The sequence below is a fragment of the Brachyhypopomus gauderio genome, chromosome 14 (assembly GCF_052324685.1).
Source record: "Brachyhypopomus gauderio isolate BG-103 chromosome 14, BGAUD_0.2, whole genome shotgun sequence".
Taxonomy (NCBI): Eukaryota; Metazoa; Chordata; class Actinopteri; order Gymnotiformes; family Hypopomidae; genus Brachyhypopomus; species Brachyhypopomus gauderio.
The window spans coordinates 4,730,094-4,741,689 of NC_135224.1; the positions used below are offsets into that span (position 1 = coordinate 4,730,094).

Consider the following 11,596-nt stretch of genomic DNA (forward strand, 5'->3'; position numbering starts at 1 on the left):
CAGCTGCAGTATAACTTTTTTCCTGTTTCTGGTGATGTGTGTGAAAATGTTGATCAAGGTTCTTGTTTATTATCACTGCAGTTTATAAAGTACTATAGTATGTTCTTGCAGGACAGTACATTCTGGTGTTCAGAGCTGCTAAAGCAATCTTACTTGCTGGAATGGTACCATGGTAATGCCTTGTACATGGACATACCGTTAAGTTCAGGTCAAAAGGTCACTGCCTTTTTTTATACGCAGGCTGTACCATAGTAGTAGGAGGCTTTTGTCCTTCTGTCCATGCAGGTGTTCCATTCAGATGAGCATAGACTTTAAGAGACAATAACCCTGGACAGAGAGGCCCAAAATCACAGGACCCTTCACATTCAGGAAGGCCTTGTGTGATTTGCTTAAACAGGTCTTTAGTTTGTTTAGTCAGATCATTTAGATTTGTTTGGCTCGTTTATACAGCACATTTAGAATGTTTGGCTCGTCTAGACGGGTTGTTTAGAATGTTTGGTTCGTCTAGACGGGTCGTTTAGAATGTTTGGCTCGTCTAGACGGGTCGATTAGAATGTTTGCTTGGACATCTCATGTGAGATTGCTTTTTTTAATGTCATGTGCTGAATCTCTATAAGTTGGTAACTTTTTTCAATGTCAGATACAAGTTTGCTACTGAATCGAACACACACCGCTCCCAAACACAATTGTTTTATTGGAAACAGAAAAACTATTTTGTACAGTGGTATTATGTTCTTAAGAGGTACAACATTCAAATTAAACCAATGTCACCTGTTGCCAGTAGTTCAGAACCATCTGTTCCTTCAGTAATGAGTGCCATATTTTGAATCTATTATAAGGATAACCGCTCCAGTATGTCCCGGCCGATGATCAGTAGATCTCCAGCCTCTCCGCTCAGTAACCAGGGCATACCTACCCCGGCCCAGCTCACAAAGTCCAACGCACCGGTGCACATCGACGTGGGTGGACACATGTACACCAGCAGCCTTGCAACGCTAACAAAGTACCCAGAGTCCAGGTGAGGTTACCACCATTCCTACTTTAGAGGGTTGGGCGATATGCCCTGAAAATCGTATCGTGATGTTTTCTGAGATGCTAAACTTATTAACAGTGATATTTATCATCACTCAATAAGTATATCCTTTTGAAAACTTGATATTTGCAAAATGTACAATATTTTGCATAAAATATTTTCATGCACCCTTATGTGTAAATAGCATTTTTGTTTATTCTACTATATATATAAACTATATAATAATATATATATATATATATATATATATATATATATATATATATTATAATATATATATTAGTGTGTGTGTGTAATATATATTAGTTGCATTTATGATCAATGCTTATAAAAGGGCACTTTGTTTCATGTTGGACACTTTAGTTCTTCTCATTATCACAGGTATTCTGGGTTTATTTTAAGCCTATGCAGCTGTGCAGCTGGTACGTCTCTGGGGGCTGCAGACGTCTCTGGCCGGTGCTGTTTTAGGAATTGGGTCATAGTTGTTCTGCGTTCAGGACTCATGATTGGTCTCACCTCACTACAGCATGTCTGATTTTAAATTCTGTATGACGGTTGTTTTCGTGTCAAGATGACCTTACCGTCCCTCTGTCAAGAACCTGTTCACCTCCGTTCACCGTAGAAACGAAGAGATTTGGTTCAAGCAGAGAAACCAGGGATTGTTCCAGTGTGCAATGGAATAATGACTAACTATTCAATTAACGGGTCATGTGTGCAAGTCAGGAGCTCAAAGGAAGTAAAAAATTATTCTTCGAAGCCACTTATTCTTAATGTCTGTCCTTACACTGCCTAGAAAACTGATTTTAAAGATGACTGACACATGGAGAATGTGCGTGTGCGAGAGAGAGAGAGAGAGAGAGAGAGGGAGGGAGGTAGAGAGAGAGAGAGAGAGAGAGGGAGGGAGAGAGAGAGAGAGAGAGACAAGGAGACAGAGAGAGAGACAGACAGACAAGGAGACAGAGAGAGAGAGGGAGGGAGGGAGGGAGGTAGAGAGAGAGAGAGAGAGAGAGAGACAGACAGACAAGGAGACAGAGAGAGAGAGAGAGAGAGAGAGGGAGGGAGGGAGGTAGAGAGAGAGAGAGAGAGAGACAGACAGAGAGAGAGAGAGACTGACTAACCCGCAGCCTCACTATACAGCCTCCTCCATCTTGGCTCCACACTCCTGGACTGAAGCGCTGTGGCTTCTGTCAAAGAGCTTTTGGCAGGACGGGGACAGACATTGGTAGTTCTTCATAAGTGTGTGATGGCTACTCCACTGTTGCATTCTGGGTATGTGATAAAGGCCCCTTGACCTGCTGCTGTGAGCCCAGGACATTAGCAGCAGTCTCACTGTATCATCATCACACACCCTTAGTCCTCTTTGGCCAATTTGGGATTATTTGTTAATCTGTACCAGTTCTTCAATCGAAATAAATGAATCTGTTCTAAACTTTTATCTGCTATTTTGGCTCAAAAAAATTCAGCACTTTGAAACTATACATAAGTGGTGGCTCAAACCAGATGGGTATAGAGACACAGGGCCACAGGCCCCTGTGGAGGTGAGAGGCCAGGACGACCACACCTGACCCCAAGCTGAACAGAAAGGCTGAGGGTCACTTGCCAGCATGTGGCCCCTGGAAGTAAATTAGGAAGTCAACAAAGTAAACATGCAAGCAAATTTACCCTGCAGGTCTTCAGTTTTGGACTTGAAACACTGTTTATGTTGGAAGTGTTTTATTTAAGTATTTATTTGTGTGCCCATCACTCTTGCACTGTTGCAGTTGTGCTTCTATATTTCACCTTCTCCCCTTCCATCTCCTCCTCTCTCCCTCTCCACCTCCCTCCCTCCCTCTCTCTCTCTCTGTCTCCTTGTCTCTCTCTCTCTCTCTCTCTCTCTCTCTCTCTCTCTCTCTCTCTCTCTCTCTCTCTACCACTCCCCTCTCCCTACCTCTTTCATCTCTCTCTTTCCACCTCTGTCTTTCTCTCCTCCACCTCCCTCCCTCTCTCACTCTCCCTCCCTCTCTCTCTCCACCACTCCCCTCTCCCTACCTCTTTCATCTCTCTCTCTCTCCACCTCTCTCTTTCTCTCCACCACCCCCACCTCTCCCTTTCCCCCTCTCTCTCTCTCTCTCTCTCTCAGGATTGGTCGTCTGTTTGATGGCACTGAGCCCATAGTCCTGGACAGTCTGAAGCAGCACTACTTCATCGACAGGGATGGTCACATGTTCCGTTACATCCTCAACTTCCTGCGGACGTCCAAGCTCCTCATACCTGACGACTTCAAAGTGAGTGAGGGAGACACACCTGACAGACACACACACACACCTGACAGACACACACCTGACAGACACACACCTGACAGACACACACCTGACACACACACACCTGACACACACACACACCTGACACACACACACACACCTGACACACACACACACACCTGACACACACACCACACGACAGACACACACACACACGACAGACACACACACACACGACAGACACACACACACACGACAGACACACACACACACACGACAGACACACACCTGACAGACAGACACACACCTGACAGACACACACCTGACAGACACACACCTGACAGACACACACCTGACACACACATGCGCGCGCGCACACACCTGACAGACACGCGCCGCGCGCACGCGCACACACACCTGACAGACACGCGCGCGCGCACACACACAACTGACTCACACACAGCGCTTGCAACATTTCAGTCTGTGTGTGGTCTGCATGTGGCATGCACACTTTCACCAGCCACACTATTCAAAGAGACCTACTCCCATCAGTCATGCGTACACCTGCCTCAACGGTGACTCTAGAGAGGCTGTAGCCTGTATAACTGTAGAGAGGCTGTAGCCTGTATAACTGTAGAGAGGCTGTAGCCTGTATAACTGTAGAGAGGCTGTAGCCTGTATAACTGTAGAGAGGCTGTAGCCCATTTGTTGACATGAACGATTTGTACCATAAACTGTGCATACGCCAGCAGATGAACTAAACTGTAACTGTACCCCTAGAAGGCAGTTCTAGCAACGTGGTGTTTCTAGTAGTGTAAAGGCAGTGCTCTGTGCTGATTGAAGACACCTATGAGTGTATATACAACACAAAGGCATCTATATATAAGACTGTATTGTAAATATTAATGTATTGCATTAATGTAAATATTAATGTATTGTATCGGAGTCTGATTGGAATAAATCACAGCCCAGCTCCTATTCCGTCAAAGAGACGCATTTGCATTCCAGTGGCTTGCTTTGCTCGTGTCATTTAGCCCTTAATTACAAATTTGCCCTGGGAGAAAACAAATAATCCCATTATCTGATGGTCTGTCCGTGAGGAAAGTGTGTCAGGTAGAATGAGCAAAAGCCTCGGGAGCGAATGGTTCATGTAAGGGCTGCGTCTCTACACACGCAGTCTCGCAGAGTTTAAAGAGCATCACTGCTTTGTGTTACGGTTGGATTTAAAGGGATCTTTAAATTCTGTTGCGTTTATCTGTTTAACACCCCCCTCCCCCCGTTTGAGGCTTCTAGTTTTAATAGATAAATACAAATTAAAATTGCCACTAAACAACAACAGAAAAAAACCCCATTGTTTTCTAACTTTGAGAGCCACTGTTAACCACTGTTGCATCCAGATGTGGGTCTCGCACTCCAGCCCCAACCTACAGAACTCATTTGCATAATCAGCTCAGTTGCACAGTTTGTCCGCATGGCCGCTTAGCTGAGACGCTTCCAGCGAGGACTGTTTTCAAACGCACACTGAACACCCAGCTCTAAGCACAAGGCACCAACCCGGCCCACCATATTTAAAACACACACTTCCCATCATAAGAACAAACATTCCCGTTATTAGCTCTGGGTAAGAGCGCCCACCAAGGCTGACTGTGTAATCGCAGGCTCGGTGTCCATCCGGCGGACTAAATGCTGTTGTCCCTTGCAGGATTATAATCCAGCGGATTAAATGTTGTTGTCCCGTGCAGGATTATAATCCAGTGGACTAAATGTTGTTGTCCCGTGCAGGATTATAATCCAGTGGATTAAATGTTGTTGTCCCGTGCAGGATTATAATCCAGCTGAGTAAATGTTGTTGTCCTGTGCAGTATTATAATCCAGCGGATTAAATGTTGTTGTCCCGTGCAGTATTATAATCCAGCGGATTAAATGTTGTTGTCCCGTGCAGGATTATAATCCAGCTGACTAAATGTTGTTGTCCCGTGCAGGATTATAATCCAGCTGACTAAATGTTGTTGTCCCGTGCAGTATTATAATCCAGCGGATTAAATGTTGTCTCGTGCAGGATTATAATCCAGCGGATTAAATGTTGTTGTCCCATGCAGTATTATAATCCAGCGGATTAAATGTTGTTGTCCCGTGCAGGATTATAATCCAGCTGACTAAATGTTGTTGTCCTGTGCAGTATTATAATCCAGCGGATTAAATGTTGTTGTCCTGTGCAGTATTATAATCCAGCGGATTAAATGTTGTTGTCCCGTGCAGGATTATAATCCAGCTGACTAAATGTTGTTGTCCCGTGCAGGATTATAATCCAGCTGACTAAATGTTGTTGTCCCGTGCAGGATTATAATCCAGCTGACTAAATGTTGTTGTCCCGTGCAGGATTATAATCCAGCTGACTAAATGTTGTCTCGTGCAGGATTATAATCCAGCGGATTAAATGTTGTTGTCCCATGCAGTATTATAATCCAGCGGATTAAATGTTGTTGTCCCGTGCAGGATTATAATCCAGCTGACTAAATGTTGTTGTCCTGTGCAGTATTATAATCCAGCGGATTAAATGTTGTTGTCCTGTGCAGTATTATAATCCAGCGGATTAAATGTTGTTGTCCCGTGCAGTATTATAATCCAGCGGATTAAATGTTGTTGTCCCGTGCAGGATTATAATCCAGCTGACTAAATGTTGTTGTCCCGTGCAGTATTATAATCCAGCGGATTAAATGTTGTTGTCCTGTGCAGTATTATAATCCAGCGGATTAAATGTTGTCCCGTGCAGGATTATAATCTGCTGTACGAGGAGGCGCGTTACTTCCAGCTGCAGCCGATGCTGGCCGAGCTGGAGCGTTGGCGTCACGAACGGGAGCTGAGCAGAGTGTCGCGTCCCTGCGAGTGCCTCGTGGTGCGGGTCGCCCCCGACCTCGGCGAGCGCATCACTCTCAGCGGCGACAAGGCCCTCATCGAGGACGTCTTCCCAGAGATCGGCGACGTCATGTGCAACTCCGTCAACGCCGGCTGGAACCACGACTCCACGCACGTGATCCGGTTCCCGCTGAACGGCTACTGCCACCTCAACTCTGTGCAGGTAATGGAGAGATTAGCGGTGACCACACACACACACACACACACACCTATCTATTGTCTGTCTGTTTACGATTAGAAACCAAATCTTGACCTGATTCTCTTTCTGTTCAATACGTTATGAATAATTACTGTATCAATCTGGATTTGTATGAAAGTGGTCCTAATAACATGAAAACATCTGGTTGTTTGTTTATAACTTCTGATATTGCTACATACAGATTTGACCAGCAATATTTGTATTTTTTCGTTGAAATGATTGCTGGATCTCGTGACTGACGTGTCCATAAACGAGCTGGAGTGGTGTGTTGGAGCTCATTTGCATACCGCTGCCTTCTGCCCTGTTCATAAGTCCCATATTGCATTTAAAGCGCTAGTTTGTGGTGTTGAGTCATTACGCCAGATGCTGCGGATGACGAGCAGCAGGTCTGTACAGATCGGCCGGACGTCTAGCAGGTCTGTACAGACCGACCGGCCGTCTCCTCCAGGGGCTGCAATGCAATGGCTCTTGGTGATTCATAGTAATAGAGTATAGGAAAGATCAGGTATTAACCACAGTCTGTAGGGCAAATTCTGCCTGGTTCTCACACGAAACACGGGTAGATATAATAGAGTGAAATATTACTAATGTGTAAAGCAACTAGCTACATCTTTTTGTTTTGTTTTTTATTTTTTTATTCAGATGTTTTGAATTGGTGCAGCTCGTCTCTTAAGGAAGCTGCTCGTCCTGTAAATATGAAGCATGTTGACACGCGTGAACACGGTGGATGTTAAACTGTAAATATGAAGCGTGTTGACACGCGTGAACACTGTGGATGTTAAACTGTAAATATGAAGCGTGTTGACACGCGTGAACACGGTGGATGTTAAACTGTAAATATGAAGCGTGTTGACACGCGTGAACACGGTGGATGTTAAACTGTAAATATGAAGCGTGTTGACACGCGTGAACACGGTGGATGTTAAACTGTAAATATGAAGCGTGTTGACACGCGTGAACACGGTGGATGTTAAACTGTAAATATGAAGCGTGTTGACACGCGTGAACACGGTGGATGTTAAACTGTAAATATGAAGCGTGTTGACACGCGTGAACACGGTGGATGTTAAACTGTAAATATGAAGCGTGTTGACACGCGTGAACACGGTGGATGTTAAACTGTAAATATGAAGCGTGTTGACACGCGTGAACACGGTGGATGTTAAACTGTAAATATGAAGCGTGTTGACACGCGTGAACACGGTGGATGTTAAACTGTAAATATGAAGCGTGTTGACACGCGTGAACACGGTGGATGTTAAACTGTAAATATGAAGCGTGTTGACACGCGTGAACACGGTGGATGTTAAACTGTAAATATGAAGCGTGTTGACACGCGTGAACATGGTGGATGTTAAACTGTAAATATGAAGCGTGTTGACACGCGTGAACACGGTGGATGTTAAACTGCTCATTCACCTCTTTGTTCTGTCACAGATTTCTATGAACTGCAGAATTTCCATTTGTTTCCACACAATGTTTAGGCTGTTTCAGAAAAGACCGCCTGTGTCTGGTGGGGGGGGGGGGGTCACATTAACAGCAGCACATAAGGAGACACACACACACACACACACACAGACACACGCTGGCAGGTAGCCCTCAGGCACGGCCCATAATCCTGTTTGGTTATTAAAGTGAGCCCTGCAGTGGATGCTGTATCTACGCCTAATGGTGTCAGGAAGTGTGTGTGTGTGTGTGTGTGTGTGTGTGTGTGTCTGGAGGGGTGTGCAGGGGAGGGACTGTCGGCAGAGCGAGACCTTTGTAGTTTTGGCGGGGGGGTTGTACCCTGAAGCGACTGGACGTGGGGGCTGTTGGGGGGGGGGGGGGGGGGGGGGGGGTTGTGGGGTTCGAGCTCTGAGATTTTGTGCTTCCAAGTGGCACAGACACTACTCCCTGGAGGCGTTTGATGGAATGTGATGATTTTGGACCCCCTCGGTCACGCATGAATGTCTGTGACACACACACACACACACACACACACACACACACACACACACACATGCATGTAGATGTGCAGTTGAACCATTTTCTTTTTTTTCTTTGTTTCTTGACTTCTGAGAAGTACAATGTTTGAGTAGTGATTGTATCTGCCAGTTGTGTCAGCTTTCATCACCACCACATCGCTCTCCTGAGTTCATGTTCACTTCTACACTGACCGACCACTTTATTAGGTCCACCTAGACAGTACCGGGTTGGACCCCCTTTTGCCTTCAGAACTGCCTTAATCCTTCGTGTCATAGATTCAACAAGGTACTGGAAACATTCCTCAGAGAGTCTGGTCCATATTGACATGATAGCATCACACAGTTGCTGCAGATTTGTCAGCTGCACATCCATGATGTGAATCTCCCGTTCCACCACATCCCAAAGGTGCTCTATTGGACTGAGATCTGGTGACTGTGGAGGCCATTAGAGTACAGTGAACTCATTGTTGTGTTCAAGAAACCAGTCTGAGATGATTTGTGCTTTGACATGGTGAGTTATCCTGCTGGAAGTAGTCATCAGAAGATGGGTACACTGTGGTCATAAAGGGATGGACATGGTCAGCAACAATACTCAGGTAGGCTGTGGCGTTGACACGATGCTCAATTGGTACTAATGGTCGCAAAGTGTGCCAGGAAAATACCCCCCACACCATTGTACCACCACCACCACCCTGAACCATTGATACAAGGCAGGATGGATCCATGCTTTCATATTGTTGACATGGATATTTTCTCTTTTTTGGACCATTCTCTGTAAACCCTAGAGATGGTTGTGCGTGAAAATCCCAGTAGCTCAGCAGTTTCTGAAATACTCAGACCAGCCGGTCTGACACCAACAACCATGCCATGTTCAAAGTCACTTAAATCACCTTTCTTCCCCATTCTGATGCTCGCTTTGAACTGCAGCAGATCGTCTTGGCCATGTCTACATGCCTAAAACCACACAGTTGCTGCCATGTGATTGGCTGATTTGACATTTGTGTTAACGAGCAGTTGGACAGGTGTACCTAATGAAGTGGCCGGTGAGTGTAGACGCTGCCTGTGATTCTCCTGAGTTCATGTTCGCCTGTAGATGCTACTGTGTCATTGTTACACATTCACAGCAGTTTGAATTAAAACACGTCTATGCAATATTCATGTCTAAAGTTGGACTTGAGAAAGTCTGTCCTCTCACGTGTGGTGTGTGCGTGCGTGCGTGTGTGCGTGTGCGTGTGTGTGTCGACAGGTCCTCGAACGGCTACAACAGAGGGGCTTTGACATCGTGGGCTCGTGTGGGGGGGGTGTCGACTCCTCTCAGTTCAGCGAGTACGTCCTGCGGAGAGAGCTACGCCGATCACCCGGCAACCGGATTAAACAAGAGCAACTGGACTAGGCCCCTCACAGGCTCCCAAACTGCCCCCAAGGGCCACAAAACTGCCCCACAGGCTAACCAAAAGGAGGGGAAATGCCCTAAAGGGCCAGAGAAGGTGGCAGACGCTTCAGCAGTGCCCAAGCTTTACACCAAGGTCGGACACTTCTTTTGAATTAGAAATTTTTTTTTTTTTTTTTTTTTTTTTTTTTTTAACTTGAAGAAGAAGCATTTTTTGGGTGTGTTAATCCTATTAGAAGCCTCAGCACATTCAGACGTCTGATTGCCTTTGGGTGAATTGTGACTGTCTCAAGGGCTCTGTTAAAAACATCCCCTCCCCCACACTGAGTTTGTTTTAAAACTTTGAAATTTCAACAGGTGAAACACAACAAGCATTGAGATGATCTTAAACAAAGTTTGTTCTGTTTGCAGTGCTATACAGTATACAGTATATATAAATATGTATATATTTTGCTATTTCATATAAAATTGACTCGTGGGTATTCTTAACCTCTTTTAAAAAAAAGTATGAATATTCATGAGTATTATTTCCTAATCTGACACTAAGTTGGCCATCAAAACGTGCATTTAAAGTGATGCCTTTATTTCTAAACCTGCTCCATTTCATTCACCCATAGCAGAGTAGGGTTTTTTTTGTTCTTTTTGTTAAAAGGTGCAGACAAACATTGTAATTTAGTTCAATCTTAATATAGCAGTAATTTCCTGTAATCTGCTGCTACAGATTATACTGTGAGACGATCCTTTCTCACTATGTAGAAAACCTGCCATAAGACCTTTACTGTGGCTGCTTATATATAAATATATATGAAGGTAATTTCCATTAACAGACCCGTTAGCCCCAATTAAAATGTACCGAAGGGCCAACTGATGATGATGATGATGATGATGAGGATGACTCACAGACTGCCGTGTCTTTGGACTGTATGCATGTTTTTGTTGGCCTCGGACTTCTTTTTGACTGAACTTTGTAATGGTCCACAATAAAATCAAACACTTTCAGAAAGCTGTCAAACTGGTATCTGACATCACACCCAGCTGCTCGAGATCATGAAGAATGTAGCAAGCGAATGCAAAATAAATTGGTCACTCAAACATTCGGCATCTGTTGTTTATTAATTCTAGCGGGAGAAGTGGTCGTGGGGAGCGTGAGGTGTAGCTGGCGTGTTGCACAGAGCACAGGCCCGCGTGTGACCTTAACTTCCTGGATGAGGAACCTGGTGTTGCCTGCTGTATTGGCTAATGTCTTCTGTCTGTTTATGGGAGTGACGAACTACTAATAATTGAAAAATCTTACATGGTCTTCATTGCTTTAGGGAGAGACATTACTGCTTTTTCAGTCTCTGTCTTTCTCGTCCAATATGTGCAGTGTTAGTCAACATCTCCATGTTGAGCGGAAACAGGAAGAGTGGAGCAAAGTGCCCTATAGGCTTGTGGGGACCCTCCAGTACCCCCTCACCAGAGACAAGGACAAAACAATATCCTACAGCCTTCCCAACCCCGTCCTCCTGTCTGTCTTCTCTCCCATCCCCGTCCTCCTGTCTGTCTTCTCTCCCGTCCCCCGTCCTCCTGTCCGTCTTCTCTCCCGTCCCCGTCCTCCTGTCCGTCTTCCCTCCCGTCCTCCTGTCTGTCTTCTCCCGTCCCCGTCCTCCTGTCCGTCTTCCCTCCCGTCCTCCTGTCCGTCTTCCCTCCCGTCCTCCTGTCCGTCTTCCCTCCCGTCCTCCTGTCCGTCTTCTCTCCCGTCCCCCGTCCTCCTGTCCGTCTTCTCTCCCAACCCCATCTTCCCTCCCGTCCTCCTGTCCGTCTTCCCTCCCGTCCCCGTCCTCCTGTCCGTCTCCTCTCCCGCCCTCGTCCTCC

General features: G+C 45.6%; 1 protein-coding gene across 5 annotated transcripts in view; it reads left to right on the forward strand.

The window, feature by feature from the left end:
- LOC143475165 (BTB/POZ domain-containing protein KCTD1) overlaps positions 1-10,840 on the forward strand; it is a 29,116-nt gene extending 18,276 nt beyond the window's left edge. For all 5 annotated transcript variants that reach the window (XM_076972916.1, XM_076972919.1, XM_076972917.1 and 2 more), the window contains 4 exons: positions 840-1,018; positions 3,153-3,297; positions 6,047-6,352; positions 9,599-10,840. In XM_076972916.1, coding sequence (XP_076829031.1) covers positions 840-1,018; positions 3,153-3,297; positions 6,047-6,352; positions 9,599-9,745 — 777 coding nt within the window. In that variant the 3' untranslated portion in view covers positions 9,746-10,840. The remainder of the gene's footprint in view (positions 1-839; positions 1,019-3,152; positions 3,298-6,046; positions 6,353-9,598) is intronic.
- The last annotated feature ends 756 nt before the right edge of the window (positions 10,841-11,596 follow it).